General features: G+C 36.3%; 1 protein-coding gene across 1 annotated transcript in view; it reads left to right on the top strand.

The window, feature by feature from the left end:
• Cul3 (cullin 3) overlaps positions 1-17319 on the top strand; it is a 344806-nt gene that overhangs the window by 89171 nt on the left and 238316 nt on the right. The window contains exon 3 of the mRNA XM_090375913.1: positions 2721-2834. Within this exon, the coding sequence (XP_090232039.1) occupies positions 2721-2834 (114 nt within the window). The remainder of the gene's footprint in view (positions 1-2720; positions 2835-17319) is intronic.

Below are 17319 nucleotides of genomic sequence, written 5' to 3' on the forward strand. Positions count from 1 at the left end.
ACAGCCCAGCTGACTTTATATCGTCTGCATATTTGGACAGTAAGCCTGATATACTTTCATCAATATCATTGATGATTATACAAAACAACAATGGGCCCAACACAGAACCCTGGGGGACTCCACTAATAACATTAGTCCACAAAGAGCACTGTCCATTGATTACCACTCTGTCTTCTCTCACTCAACCAACCTTTTATCCATTGTAGCAACTTTCCGTTAATGCCATACTGCTCCAATTTGTACAGTAGTCTTCCATGTGCAACAGTATCAAAAGCTTTCCTGAAATCCAAGTATATGATATCAAAATTATTTTTTGCATTCAGTTCCTTTGGTACCATATCATAGTATCCAATCAGATTGGTCAGACAAGACGTCCCCTTAACAAACCCATGCTTTGTCTGAATTATTACTGCAGTGTTACCTAGATGATCCTGCAGTGTTTCTTTAACCAGTGCCTTCATTAATTTCCCTGGAACAGAAGTTAAACTAACAGGTCTTTAATTACTTGTGTTGCCCTTTGAATTGCGGTTACATTTGCACATCTTCATTCCATGGGTACCTCCCCTGAGTCCAAGGAAGCTCTCATAATTATGGCTAACGTTTTGCCTACTTCCTTTGCTGCCTCTTTTAATATAACTGGATAGATCCCATCCACCACAGATGCCTTTCTTATGTTTAACTTTCTACAATTTCTCTCCATTTTGCTATCAGTTATTACAAAATCATTTAACTCCCTGCTAGATGTGAATGGTTTAACTGTTGTTGATCCTGCTCATGTTGTTGACAGTTTGAATAGGCATTTTGCATCTACATTTGCATGAGAAAAATTTTGAGTGGGCTGCCAGAAGTTTATCAAATTGTAACAGGGAGCTAAACAGTGTTTTGGTAACCAAGAGCAAAGTGGAAGAGAATTTTTGAAGCTAAGCGTTAAAATTGGCACTTGAAGTGGATGGGATCTATCCAGTTATATTGTGGGCGGCAGCAGAGAAGTTAAGGAAACCTTTAGCCTTGAATTCAGGGTAAGGCCCTATGGACTGGAGATGTGCGAATGTATTCCCAATTCACAAAGGGGATCAAGGGTGACGAGTGTTTACAGACCTGTAAGCTTAACTTCAGTTCCAGGGAAAATAAGGGACTCACTGATTAAAGAAGCAATGCAGGACCATCTAGACAAGAATGCAGCTACACTGCAGTCACTGCATGGATTTGTTAAGGCACGACCTTGTTTGACCAATCGGATTGGATAGTATGGTGCAGTAACAAATGTAACTTGATGCAAAAAATAATTTTGACAGTATATGCTTCCATTTTAGAATTGCTTTAATTGCCATTCCACATAAAAGACTGCTATGCAAATTGTAGCAGTGCGGCATTAGGCGCTATGGATAAAAGGATGATTGAGTGGAAGAAGACAGTTGTATCAATGGGCACTGCTTTTCATAGACTAATGTTATTACTGGAGTTCCACAGGGTTCTTTATTGGGGCCATTCTTCTATTCTGTGTTTTTTAATGATATTGATGAAGGCTTATCAGGTTTGATACCCAAGTTTTAAGATGACACTGAGGTTGGCAGGATGGTTAATGACAGTAATCAGGGTGTGCTACTGCAACGGGATCTGACAGTTGAAGTTTTAACATTGACAAATGCAAGTTACTGCTTGTGGGTAGCAGTAATCACAGAATGACATACCAACTGGGTGGTACACACTGAAGAAAGGAGAATGAAAAAGACAAGTTTTCTGAGCAGTGTAGACAGGATATCAGAACAGTTCATGGGCTTTTGCTAGTGGTACACACAGATTTGCCAGCAGGGATAAGGAGGTAATTATTCCATTGTTATGGCCACATCATAAGTACGACATAAAAGTCTGGAATCTTCATTTTAGGAAGGACATGGATTTGTTAAAATGGGTAGAGAGAAGGGAACGAGATTAATGAAGGGAACAGAAGGGTATTATCAAGAAAGGCATCAGTTCTGAAAATAGCAGCATCTGGAAACCAGGCACCTGCAAGGGGGTCTGATTGAGGTATTTAAGGTTATAAATGGATTGAACAAACTCAGTGGTTTGTTAAAATTCAAATTGAGGAATGGTAGTTATGGGATCAGTGTTTAGAAATTTGCATTCAGACAGTGGGTAGTTGATTATTGGAACAGACTTCCATTTGTTGTTGTTGAAGTGGGTAGTTTGAAATGTATTTTTTCTTTTTTCTTTTTTTTTGCAGATGTTATAGGCTTGCTTTCTTGAGTCATTGCGATTATTAATACAGTACTTAGTAATAGACATCTGCACAGTGTACTGCTACTTCAAACTATTTATTTAAGCCATTATAATGTCAGATATTCCAAATATATGAAACAATGGCTAAAATTAAACAAGGCTTATATTCGCAAAAAAAAAAAACATCTACAAGTGGTGAGACTTAGGTTTGAATTGGTGACAGAAAGGACTGTTGCTTGAGATTTTATCCAGTGTATTGAGTTTGATGCAAGTGGGAAGCCAACCCTGTACGCTGGGGAATTGTGGGGTTTCTTGCAAGAAACTCCTTTTGATTTATTTATTATTTATTTATTTTTTTAATATAAGAAGACAGATAAACTAGTCATTTTTAAAACACACACATGCATTGTATGAGTTATCTTGGTATTCTATAAATTCTATAAATCTACTTTTGAGTTTCCTTATAATTATGCTTATGTTTGCTTTATTAATTTATTCAGGTTCGAACAGATGTGCTTGCATCATTACGAAATAATTTTCTTCAAACTTTGAATCAAGCATGGAATGATCATCAAACCAGCATGGTGATGATTAGAGATATCTTGATGTATATGGTAAGTTAATTCAGTTTATTGATTATAACACCTTTAAAATTTTAATATATGAAGTGCAGATTAACTGAGAGTAAAGAATATATTTTTAATTTGTTACGAGCACTGAATTTTGGGGTCCCCCCCTATGAACAACTAATTAATTACAGTCATGTTAAAATCTCTCTCTTAATAAAACTTACAAGCATTCTGCTTAACTGTACCTGAGCAGCTTCCTTTGCAAATTAAATACCATGTTTTTTGTGTTTTAGTCACACTTGTGACTTAACATTGGAAAAACCACAAGAATAAAAGATCAACCATAAACCAGAACCTAACTGGCAGCCCTGAAAATAAGAATGGGAACAAAATAAGAAAATTGGAATAAATAATGAAAAGGCTAGTTTGATCAAAATCATTGAGTGAGCACAACCAGTTACCCTCACTCAATTCAAAAAGAAAGGAACCTCACCTTTCTTCTTGTATATATTAACTAACTTATTAATGCACTAATCTACCTTTATTGGTTGATCACTGATGACTTTGCTCCTAGCACACTGTTAGTTAGTTTTTGGCGCATCAGCTTCTGTGGCCATAACGCACCCTAGCACACTGAATGGAGTACCACATGGATGTAGAAACATACCTACATACTGAATCAAAGAGCTCAAGACATGAACACACATCTTATGGAACATTACAATTTTAATTATAAACAGTTAATAAAAGACAAATAACAAGTCAACCTGCATTTTTGATAATTATTTACTGGCTGATCTGAGAGAATTATTCACTCTCAGATGTGAATAATTCTCTCCAGTGAATAAGCTGTTCCATAAGATGTTTGGGAAAATGCAGCAAAATCCAAAAAAATGGTGAAATGCTTACATTCAGGTAGCCTTTTAATAGAAACAAAACAGTTGTTTTGTTTGAACTAAATACCGAAATTGATTAGAATAAGTGGAATCTCAGTTAAGGTTTACTTCTCATAACACACTGGACTGCTCAAAAGGAGGGGATACGAGCATTTCCCGTTCTCATAGCATAGAAAATGCCGGATCAAGATGTACCTCTAGACACAGCTTGACTCAAAGAGAAGGCAAATTACCTTAGTATGTAGTGTCAGTTAAAGCTTGTAATCTCAGCTGTAAAATGTAAATATATACGTAAATATATATAGTGTTTAGTGTCAAACGGCACCAGTGGTTTCCCCCATCTCCGCGTAGTATACATTAGTAGTAGTAGTAGTAGTAGTAGTGGCACTTGATGCAAGAAAGCAAGTGTAGGAGCTTATGCAGCATCAGCCAAAAAAAAAAAAAAATAATAAAAAAATCACACCATACCCTCCAAATGCCTGTCCAGTTCCTCCTTAAATTTATTTAACCTATCAACTTCCACAACGACAGATGGAAGTTTGTTCCAGCAATTAACCACCCGCTGGCTAAAGGCAAATTTCCGCACATCTATTCTACATCTATCCTTTCTTAATTTGAACTTATGTCCCCGTAGGTTCGTATTCTGAACAAGTGGGAGGATCCCATCAGAATTCAGCGTGCTCAACCCATTCAAGGCCTTATAGACCTCAATCAGATCACCGCGCAGGTGCCTAGTCTCCAGCCACTGCAATTTGCAGAACTTAAGCCTCTCTTGGTAAGAGGATCCCTTCATTCCCCTCACCAATCGTGTTGCTCTTCTCTGTACACGCTCAAGCAAATCTACATCCTTCCTAAAATGAGGCCTTCAGACCTGTACGCAGTACTCAAGGCGTGGCCTGACCATTGCCTTATACAGAGGGACAATCACCTCCTTTTCCCTGCTAGCAAAATTCCTATATATCATTGACAAAACCCCATGACCTGCCCTAGCAGCCTGTCTACATTGCTCAGAAAACTTCATATCTGACTGCACAATTACTCCCAGGTCTTTTTCATTTTCTACCACCTTAAGTGTAGTACCACACAGTTGGTACGTTTCTCTGGGGTTACTTCTACCCATATGCAGTACTTTGCATTTGTCAAGGTTAAACTTCAGTTGCCACTTCTTAGCCCATCTGCTCAAATTATCTAGATCCTGTTGCAGTAGCACACTGCCATTACTGTCATTAACAACCCTGCCAACCTTCGTGTCATCTGCAAACTTCGACATTAAGCCTGATATACCTTCATCAATATCATTGATAAATATACAAAACAACAGTGGACCCAATACCGAACCCTGTGGGACTCCACTAATAACATTAGTCCACGAAGAGCAGCACCCATTGATTACCACCCTCTGTCTTCTCCCACTTAACCATCCTTTTATCCATTGTGGGTGTGAAACAGAGCACAGTCAATGTCAGAGGTTTAAAGATGTATGGATTTTGTATATGTGTAGTGTCGTGTACCGTTGTTCCTCTGGTCATTTAGCTGCTGGGCCCCTAATGGGACACATTGCCCACGCTCCACGCTGTTGAGGCAGACCAGGTACACCGGTATTATAGTTATTTACTCTGGCACGTCCTGCTACCTAATTTTCTGAGATTTCAGTGGCTAGGACCTAAAACAAAAAAAAAAAAAAACCCGCTATACACTGGCGGACAAAAAACTGCATCACCTGCAAAAAAGTGTATCTCCACAAACAAAATTAGCTACTGAGGATGATTTTCTATGGCTTTTTGGAAAGCATTCTAATCTATCTATACACTAAATTTGGTTTGTTCTATAGCTGTAAAAAAAACTGGAATTTTTTTTTATAGCTATAGGTTCCAAGAAAAACTAACTTATAGGCATAATTGTGTGACATTGATACACAAAAAAATAAATATATGCTCTGATCTAAACCTATAACTAAAAAAAGAATATACAGCAAAGAATATTGCCTGAAAAATATTTTTATGCATTCTGATTAATAAAAACATAAGGGCAAAGTAAATTTATAGCATAAAATATTTATATGTAACTATTTACCAAACATGCACAAACCTTCACCTACTACAGATGTATGGCGTCTAATTTATAAGGAAATCAATAGTCATTACCAGTAATTGGCAACTCTGAATCATAAATACAAACAAAGTGACTAAAGGAAATAGCTTTGAAAGTAATGAGCAGTAAAACTTTAAATGCGAAGCGAGGAAGGTGTTTTGCTCTAGGCTCTAGCCTGATCAATCTTGAAAATAAGAGATCAGCACACTTGGGGGGGCCCACCTCCCCAGAGGGCAGTATCACCAGCTTTGAGTACTACTGTTTTAGTCCATAAATGTTTTTCCAATGCAAAAATACTTTGTGTAATCCCCAAAGTCAGGATCAAAATGTCATTATAATAGAGCAGAATTGTATGATAATTGAGCAAGGACTAATTTCAGTTACCCAGTAGTTTTAAATAAATTTAAATAAAGTGTAAGGAAATATGGATCAATATCCAATGAACTAACCATTTTAGATTACAACTTATGTGGGGGGTCAAGTCTTACTCAGTAATTTGTACTAATTAATCAGTGAATTTATTGTACATACCCACATATATCTTTCTCACAAGCTACATTTTTTGGGATGATCAAGGTGTGGTGCGTGTTGGTACCTTGAGCATACAACTATCACAGGCCAGCATAATGTATAGTTACAAAGTTTGATCAGTTTTTCTGATCAAACTTTGTAACTATTAAAAAAAATTTATTTAATAAAATTAAATTTTTGCTGAACATTGCAAAAATTTAATTTTATTCTTTAACATATCAAGTGTATAGTTGAAGAAGTTAGAATGTTTTCTAACTTCTTGAACTATACACTTGTTTCATTGTGAATGCTTTTAGCTGATCTGTTATGTTTGATTGAACTTCTTGAATCCACTCAGATCATTTTCCTTTCATGTCCATTTTAATTTTGGGAATAGCCAAAGGTTACATAGTGCAAAATCAGGCTAATAAGGTAGGTGTGGCACCAGGAATATTTTTGTCAGTCAAAAATTTCCAGAGAGTGAGTGATTTGTGACGTGGTGTATTGTTGTAGTGAAGGTGCCAACCATTTCACTGTTTTTTTGGGTCATTTACAGTGAGCTACATTAACAGTGGTACGTTTTGGAATGAATTCAGATAACACCACTCTCCCATTGTTAAAAAATGCATTCATCATGACTTTGAGAAGATTTTGATTGCCATACTATTTTTTGGCTTTTGACAACACTTTTCATTGGGAACTTTGAACCTTCTTCTCTGGGTAATATCCATACACTGAAGACTTCTCATAACTTTTAGCAGACTTGCTGTCTTTGATTTTGAGTGAGAATGCATAGAACAAACTTGGTGCTCACTCACTACGTGCCCAAATCCACAATCAATCAAAATGGCCTGAACCAAACCGAATGAAAATGATGTCAATTGGCATTTCTCAGGAAAGGCCAATTTCCTGAATGGCTGGGCATTGATCCAATTGAATGATGGTCTGACCTCATTGATGTTTTAATCATTTTCATTCTCAAAATATCAATGAAGTCCATGCCATGTTGACAAGCAACCATCTTTAAGTTATAAATTTCCCTCATGAACCAATTAAACTGTCGCCTCCCCCCGCACACAAATCAAATTGTTGTCTCCATAGGCTATAATGAGCATTTTATGTATTTCTGTAGCTTTTTGCGTATTTTATAGTAAATTTGTAAAGTTTACAAAAAAAATTCAGTGTTTGTGTCATTCAGATTTCATCATTTTCAGTACATGAAATGGCTAAAATCTATTATTTGGGTACCACTTGTCTCCGCACAGTGGGCGTGGTCGTAGAATGGAGTGATTGTACGGTCGAGTTCTGTGATTGGGTAATTATTGTGAAGATGTTTTGTGTCATTGAGGAGAGGGATGCTTAACTTAGGTAGGGTGTTTCCCCCATCCCACTGTTTTAAAATCAGAAAACAAATTCTCGATTTTAAAACAGTGGCAAATGGGAGGGGATAAACACCCTTGGCATATCAACTTAGAAGGACACGGGGGTAGGGGAAAACAGTGAGTGGCACCTGCCATTCACTGCCTTCTTCCTGGCTTTTAGTCAAAGTGCAGAGTGGTACCCAAGATCTGAATTTTAACCCATGAAACAAATGAGAAAAACAAGTGTTCACTCAATGCAGCTTTTTTGCTAGACTGGTGCATAACAAATTAAATGGCTAAAAAAATGTAAGCCCCACTCACTATTTTATGTATTGCTGTGCATTCAAGAATTATAAGATCATTCACCAGACTTGTTCATCAAACCTTGTAATAGTCAAACTGCATGAAACAATCTAAATGAAAAAATAGTCAGAGATGCATTGTAATGTCTTATTCCAACAGGACAGTGCACCAGCACATAATCACGCTGTTGCAATGTCTGCTATTGCAGATACAGACTTAAAAATTCTTGATTTCTCCATCCCTTATTTTTCAGACTGTCTACTGGTGACTTTTCATTCCAAAATTTCAGGGGCACCTTTGTGGACAGATATTTTATTCAGATGAAGAGATAGTGTACGTTGTGAGAAACTAGATCCCCCCCCCCAGTATGAATGGAAGTGTGTTTTAGTTCAGAGGCATTGTGAAAAACTTGAAAAAGCTATATGTTTAACTAGTCATTCTACAAGCTTTTTGAACTATTCTTGTATCTGGTACAGGCAGTTCCCGCTTTACGAGTTCTTTTTTTCAAGTATCAACAGAATTGAAAATATGAACATTAATTGCAATAAATAAATGCTAAACATTCTTAAATATGGCATTTCAAACCACGTGCATAGAGCATCTCACTGACTCACATAACCTAAAGCAGTTACTATGTTGACATTACAAAGAGTGGTTGCATTGCTCTTCATTTTCACTGTCTTTTGTTATTTCAGATTTATCCCTCTTAAGGGAGATAAATTTGAAAGATGTTTGGGATAAACCCTGTCCTCATTTATTGATAATTTTGAAGGATTACAAGAACCAGCAGAGATCGTACAAAATGAAACAGATGCGGTTGTTAATATTGCTAACCAATTGCAGCTTGAGGTTTCTATAACTGATGTCAGTGAACTGCTTCAAGCTCACAAATGAAGACCCGACCTCCTTGAAATGGAAAAATGTAAAGAAGCTGAAGAAGAAGAAAATTTAACAGCTGAAAAAACTCCAGTTTGTTCCTTCACTCTCAAGGGGCTTGATGAAGCTTTTCAACACAGAAAAAGCAGTTGAGATTTTCGAGTCACAAGATTGAAATTTCGAGTGCACTAGAAAAGTTGCTACAGATTTAAAAAATGCTATCGTGAAATTTATAAAGAAAAGAGAAGACTGTCTTGGAAACAAACGACTCTTGAAACATTTCCAAAGAAGATGGCTCCTTATGCTTCCAACAAACCAACAATGAATGATGAACCATCAATGAGTGTGCATTTAGTCAATGATGAATAAACATTCTTTAATATTTGTATGACATAAATAATTTCTTTATTATTATAATTTGCTTGATTTTTAAAGGCTATGGTTTCATTTTTTTGGATAAATAAATCATTGTTTAAACATAAACTATTGTTTTATTGACCTTTATTTAACATTGCTATGGTCAAATTTCATTGTTGAGGACGTAATCTCTGTTTTGAACATATTACATCTTTGGGAAATAAATTCCTGCTTTATGAGTGCGCACTAGGAACGAATTAACTTGTAAAGTCGGGTACTACCTGTATACTCCTTTACAGTGAAATTACTACAAACATTTTGTGGTGCAATTTTGTCAGTTATCTGATAAGCATGCCATCATTAACTATCATGGTGGCTATGATTACCGCTTTACACTATATGAAAAATGTCTGGATTCAAATTTTCCTTTGAAACAGGAGGACATTTTATGAACCTCTTTTAACACAATAGTCAAATCTAATCTGTCTTGGGTAGGGGTTGCATAGTTTTATCTAAAAACAGGGGCTTTCTTTTGAAGGTATCTTCCGATAAATCCTCTCGTGAAAACTTAGTTGCTTCAGTGCTTATTCTAAAACAATACAACTTCGGTAAATGACAAGATTACTAAGTCATAAATCTAGTGTCTGTTTTCAGTGATAAACATCAGTAGAAGATGTTAGTATATTTTGTGCATGCATGTGTGTTACATAATTATCAGTATTTCACCTGAAATAAATTATAGACCTACATTTTTTTGTAGACAGAATTCTTATCAGACATGTTGTTATGTGGGGTATGTGTAGGGGTGTGGAAGTGACATGGTAAATTAAAGGTTGCTTTTAAAACAAGCCCAACCTTTTGCTAATAAAATGAAATATTTACACAGTATAGCTATTGATATATTCCCACAGTGTTGAAAACAAACCATCCTATTGTAATAAAAGATAAACTGCTGAAGGTACTTGTCTGTTACAAGTAAAATCTTCATCACCATTAAACATAAATATACATGGGTTATATTAGGTTAGACTTGTAATCTGCACTGGCGGTAGGATGAATAATAGACGAGTACCAAACTGAGTGACCACTGGCAGCATTTACAACATGTTAATATACATAGTAGCATATGTGACTGTTAATTGTATCAACAGTAAAAATACTGACTTCTCTGAGATTGAAAGTGAAACTGTCAGTGCTTGCTGGATAATGTCATCCCCCCCCCACGTCCACATACAAAACATGTCTAATGAGCTCTTTCGGAGTTGTTATTTTGAAAGTAAACTGAGATGAGTATGAAGTGATGTGTTGAAAACAGAAAATATGCATATAGAGAAGAGCGGGACATCGGTAGGCTTGTGACGACATTCCATTCTGCCATTTTCTGGAGGACAATACATGGTCTCCACATGGGAACATTACAGCATATGTCTAGTGATGTCCCTGACTAATCTCACATTGCCGATTACTAAGGCTTGTGAGTCTCAGAAATGTTGATTGGTTACTCAAAGATTGGCTGAAAGGCTAATTGTCAGGTGGCTAATCATCAGATGTAATGAATAATGTGTGTTTTTTCATTTTGATAGCAGTATACTGAGTGTTATACTGCTATCAAAGAAACAGTGAAAGAAACACCTCATAGTAAATGTTTTGTTAAGTGTCTTTAGGTCCTTTGATATGAGTGCAAAAACATTAAACAGCTGCAGACAGTCTGAACATTGTTCATTAAGCACATCCATCAGTATTTGTGTTATTCTGCAGTGTTATAGCATTTTTCAAAAAGGCCCTGCTCCATGCTGCTGAGCAGATGCGTACATTTGTGGTTTCTAAAACATTCAGAAGACTTCATTCTCCTACTTGACCCAGGAGCACCTGTAAGGTTATCCTTAAAAAAACCTGTTATAAAACCTGTAGATGGTATCAATTGTGGTAGAATTAAAGCATGGATCATAAATATTGTTAACTTCCTCCATTGTTTAGGTCCCAGAACATTTACTGTCCCCCCCCCTAGGCATGATATAGGGATCAGTTAGTACCATCTTGTCAATTAAAAATTGGAAAGCTGTGATTAACTGAGATTGCTGTTTGATGGGGTTGAGAATACTTTTTATTTTTCCCTAGCCAGAATAATTGGAATGAATCAGTGTGAGAAACTCAATATGAATGCACTGCTAATTCTAATGGTGATTCTGTATCTGAGTAAAACATTAAATAATACTAATTTGTTAGGTGGCAGTTTAGTATGTTTAAATAGCTTGTTTTTATATACAGTTTTTATTCTTTTTGGTACTTTTAACAGTGCTAGACACATTCACATAATATACTTAATGATGAGTGGAGAACAGTTGCAATTCACTGTATTATGAATTAAGTTTCTATCCTGTGAGTAGTGCAGGAGATTTTATTTTATTGTTATTTCTTCATTATTATTATTATTATTTAAAATATTTTATTCAACTTGACTATTCACATTGTATAAAGAAAAATATGTACTATATTACAACTTCCTAAATATTTCAACAGCAATGGCTGGCATCCGCTCACAGTTCTAATTAAAGAATATGGTTGTGTAACAGCCATATTTTTAAAGAATATGGTCATCTGTGTAACCGTCTGAATAGTGGAAGAAGCTAAGCCATGTCTGTTACCTTTGTGATGGTTATGCTGTTCCAAGTACCTGTTATTTTAAAGAACATATAGAAATTACCATACTTAAACGGGAGAGGGAATAGCAAGCTATTTACTTAGTGAAATATAAGCAAGATACTATTTATGGGGAAGGTTACTTGTCATTTAAAACATTTCTTTCAGGCTTCCAATAATTACCTGAATCATTCTGGTTATTCCAAATGATGTTGTCTTTAGGTACATCATCATCTGAGGGATGGTTATAATTAAAAGCAGTGTTTGCTTAATTATACATCCATAATTGGACAAATTGATAATATATATGTACTACGTGGTGGATGCATATTTATGGCCTGCCTTGAAATCCAGTTGTGAGTCCATACTGCACAAATGCTTGATTAAAAGATCCACTGGCTGCAAAATGGGTGTACAATTCATGAACCTTCCCCTGTCCTCCAAACTCTAGGGATTATAGCCTGACAAGTTTTACTTTCTTTTGGTTCCATTTTTACTCTTAACAACTATAACACTTTTTGTGTGGTCTTTCACTTGGATACCATAAGAGGCAGAAGCTTTTGGCCACCAGTAGCTATTACCAGCATTACTATATATTGCAGCTTTTCTTTATTAAATTATTAATTATCTCATTAAGATCTTGATGCGTTCTTTTTGTTTTAATTTTTTTTATTTTTAGGTACTGTATTTATTTATTTTATTTATTTTTATTTTTGTTAATTATAGTGTGTGGTATTTTTTTTGCCATTTCAAAATGCATTGATGTCTGGTTGATGTTTCCTGTCTGTGCTGCATTGTACAAAGTTTTTTGTTGAAGCATTGCTGAAAACTCCTTGAACGTCAGACTATATCAGTCACTTTCTGATATAGTCTGTTGGAATTTTTGGCAGAAATAGTTCTTCAAAGTGACAAGATTTAAATCACACATCTGATTCAGTCACAGTTGGCCTTAAATATGATATTGGTACATAAAGTGGCATGAGTAATGTCATGCAATTTAAAGTGCATTTCTAGCAAAACTCTATTGTCCACCTCAGTTAATTTTTGATACTCCTTCTGCAGAAAGTAGTTCAGTTGTATTATGATGGGAATTATTGGCAACTGATATGAAAAAGATAGCACTGAAGTCTGAATTTCACATGTATGAAAAATATGTTGTTTCAGAGAAAAATTGGTTCATTAAATCATCTATATTTTGTTTTAAAATGAAATTGTTACAAGAAAAGATCCTGATGATTGAGATAAGCTCTGCCCTTGTGCAAGAAAATAGTTGCAGCTAAACATTACATTATAGGTGAACTTTTAGAAGAGCAGTTGGGACATTGTTTTAAGATCATCACCATACCATTCTGTCTTCAATCCTGTTGAACTCTGTTTCACTCAAGCAGAATCATATTATGGAAAAACATTGGTAGAGACAAAGTTTACAGCAAATCGAATATAAATGCCCTATGGCAAGAATCATTAAATCAAGTGACACCTGTTAGATGGCTGTGAATGTCTATGGCATGCAAGAGATTTGGAAAATAATTATCGAGTCAGATGTTACGACTTAAATTTTCTGTAAATGGCAGTGAAGATGAAACTGACAGTAAATCATCTGGCAGCAGAAATTTTAATAGTGATGTTTACTATTAAAAATTAAATTTTAATAGTTAAAATTATTTTGAAATTTTAAGAGTAATTTTAAGTGTTAACAAACATTATTTATAGTGGCCCCATCCTCTAGAATTTATTAAATGCCCTTGGTATGGTTTAAATCAAAATAGTTAAAACCAATATACTAGAAAAACTATTTTTTAAAGACAGAATATTGTTTAAAAGTAAAAATGAAAATTTGATATTTTAAACAATTTATATTTTAAATACAAAAGAAGATACAAAAATATTTGTGATATTTTTGTATCACATCATGTGCCCTTGCTTTCTTTCAAGCTTGCTTTCTTGCATCATAATAATTGAAATATTTCAATTATTATGATATTATATTTCAAATAGCTTGCTTTCTTGCATCATAATAATTCCCTGATGCAAGAAAGCAAGCTTTCTTGCATCAGGGAATAATTTCGACATTGTTTATTTAGATTTCAGCAAAGCTTTTGACTCAGTCCCACATGAGCGGTTGCTTTATAAGCTGGAACAGGTTGGAATCACTGGGATAATCCTTAGATGGATATCAAGATGGCTTCAGGGTAGGAGGCAGAGGGTTGTGATAAATGGCTATTCCTCAGATTGGGTTGATGTAAGAAGTGGGGTTCCCCAAGGATCAGTATTAGGACCACTGTTGTTTTTAATTTTCATAAACGACATCGATGAAGGGATAGAGGGTGTTATGTCTAAATTTGCAGATGATGTTAAAATTGGTAGAGTAAGTTAATGATCACTGTCAAGCTGAGCTTCTTCAGAGAGACCTAGATAGACTTCAGGAAAGGTCAGAAAAATGACAGCTATGCTTTAATCCAACAAAGTGTAGGGTATTACACCTGGCAAACAGTAATCCCAAAATAACTGATTCACTTGGTGGAGTTCAACTAAACCCAGTACTGGAGGAAAGGGACTTGGGTGTTACGATACGGTCATGAAATTCTCTGAGCATTGTAAACAAGGTTGCAAGGAAGGCCCATGGTGTCCTATCGATGATCTATCGAACTTTTGCAAGTAGAGATAGGGACGTGATAATCCCATTATATAAGGCTTTTATTAGACCACACTTGGAATACTGTGTTCAAGTATGGAGACCGCACCTAAAGAAAGACATCTAGCTTCTTGAAAGGGTGCAAAGATGGTAACTCGCCTGGTGAGATCGGCAAAAGGGCATCCTTATGAAAAAAGACTTCGAATATGTGGGTTGCAGAGTTTGGAAACTAGACACCTTAGAGGAGATTTGATTGAGGTGTTTAAGGCTCTGAGAGGCATCAGTAAAATGAATGAGGACGAAATTTTCAAGATTATAAATGATGCTAGAACTAGGGAACATAAATTCAAGTTACGGGGGGAAATGTTTAGATTGGACTGCAGGAAGTTTTATTTTAGCCAGCAAGTTATAAATTACTGGAATAAGTTGCCTACATGGGTGGTAGAGGCTGACAGTTTGGGGAAATTCAAAGGTCATCTGGATAGTACCTTCGGGTGAGGGAAGCGCATAGGATGATAGGTTTAATTTCCTTTCCTTTTCTTTTATTAATTATTATTTATTATTTATTTATTTTTAATTTAAAAAAATTTATCATTTTTTTTTTTTTTTTTTTTTGCTGGTGCAGCATAAGCCATGGGCTTTCTTGTACCATGCAGCCATTACTAATACTAATTACGTGCCCTTACTAATACTAATTACGTGCCCTTACTAATGCTAATAATCACTGGAAAAGTAAAAATGAGTGTGTTATTGGACTAATGACTCTGATGAGTACAACAAACAACTGTATACAGAGAAATATAGTAGGCTAGCAAATCAGAATGTCTTATAATGGTAGCTTTAACTTTCCAGATATTGACTGGAACTTGTGGATTGGTCAATCTCACACTAGCAAGAGTTTTGTGGATTTATTGGATGACTGTTTTCTACAGCAGCATGTTCGAGAAGCAATCAGAGGGAGTAATACTTTTCATCTGATTACACTAGCCAACATGATTTTTACCTCCAAGAACTTAAATGCTGTTTTTAACCAATTTTTATATGTAGATTTTGAAAATCATGATAATTTCAATTCACGTCACAGTTATAGTGAGTTACATTTTAACAAAATATGCCAATTTCGCATAATCTAGCCAGTAAAAAAAAAGAAGAAAAAGGGTAAACTGCAACCATTATCAACCCACTGCAGGATGGAAGCCTCCTCAACAATTCATGTTGAGAGAAATGGACTGTAATCTGCCATGCTGGACCAGCGTGGGTTGGCAGATCGATCATATTTAGCAGTCAGGGGCTTGAACCCTGGTCTTCTCAAGGAGCTTGTGCTACTGCACTCCTGCTCCTCACCACTTGGCTATGGAGGCCTCAGCAGTAATGTATGATATACCGATTTATTTTAACAGATATAAGCTAATTTTCTTAATTTTAGCAATCGATTCTGGCCTCGGGTTTTCTTGTGATAAACATAATCAGATTTCTACTTATGGTTCTAAGGTTCAAATTCCCGCGTAGAGCTTGATGTCATCCGTATACATCAGGTGTACAATTTCTTCCTTCCTTCTTTGAGGTTATATCCATACTTGCTACTGTTGAGCATGGTAGATAGCAGGTTAAGTGCTAGACAGAACCACAAAGGGGGTCAGGGCATCTCCCTAAAAGATTCCTCTCCTGATGGGGATTGGCCTGGTTGTGAAGTTTTCGACCTTAATGGTGGTACTCTTATTATTATTATTATTATTGCTCTCATATTACTCTATTGGGGGTTCCACCTCGTGACGGGTATTGCTACCAAGTACACAGGGTTGGTTGTTGTTATGTCTGGTGTTACTGTTGGTCGAGGAACCCTCTGACTATCCTACAGGTGTTCAGGATTACTACTTCCTGGAGTTCTTGTAGGTGTTTGCTGTAGGGTCTTTGGCACCATACCTGTGGTTGACATGATGATTGGTATGGTCGTTACTTGTTGCATATGCCACATCTCTCGGATCTCCTGTCTTAGGTTCGCGTACTTCCTGATTTTTTCCCCCATGGGTTTTCTGCAGGTTTCCAGTGTTGAGTACCACTATGTCAATCACATAGGTAGTCTTTTCTTTCTTGTCCACAAGGGTTATGTCTGGTCTGTTGTGTGGGATTGTCCTATCCGTTATTATGGTGTGGTCCCAGTACAGCTTGTGGGTTGGAGTCTCTAGTACTGACTGGAGTTTGTACTTGTAGTATGGTACACTTTCTTCGACCAACTGGTATTTCCTTGCTAGCTTCTGATGTATTATCCTGGCTACCTGGTCGTGTCTGTGAGTGTATTCAGTCTGAGTGATCACCTTGCATCCCACAGTGATGTATTGGATCGTTTTGGAGGTCAGGTGGCATCGTCTACGTGTCATTGAACACTCCAGGCATCCTTGGTGATGTATTTTCTATAGTTCCTGGTGTTGATTACCTGGTCTTGGATGGCAAGCACGAATCCTTCTGTCTTGGGGAAGAGCGTCCCATTCGTGAGCCATGCATTGGAAGCAATTTTATCTATGTGATCTTGATGGAGATCATTGTAGTTCCTGCCATGGAGTGTCTTCTCTGCCCATCTTTCTATCTTCGTTTGTACCTCCTGGTTGGAGGGAGATTCCTCACTTAGGTTCAGTGGGGTATACTGCTTGTCTATCTTATTATTATAAGGAAGTAAGCAAAGTAAGAATTATATGGAAGAATTATAAGGAAGGAAGCAAAGGAAGAATTATAAGGAAGTAATCAAACCCTTAACCTTAATTATGAAAGCATCCTTAGAGTCAGGGGAGGTCCCCATGGACTGGAGATGTGCAAATGTATCCCCAGTTCACAAAGAGGGTTCAAAGGGTGACAAATAATTATAG

Source organism: Mastigoproctus giganteus, chromosome 6 (assembly GCF_048544385.1).
Source record: "Mastigoproctus giganteus isolate SK-2022 chromosome 6, ASM4854438v1, whole genome shotgun sequence".
Classification (NCBI taxonomy): Eukaryota; Metazoa; Arthropoda; class Arachnida; order Uropygi; family Thelyphonidae; genus Mastigoproctus; species Mastigoproctus giganteus.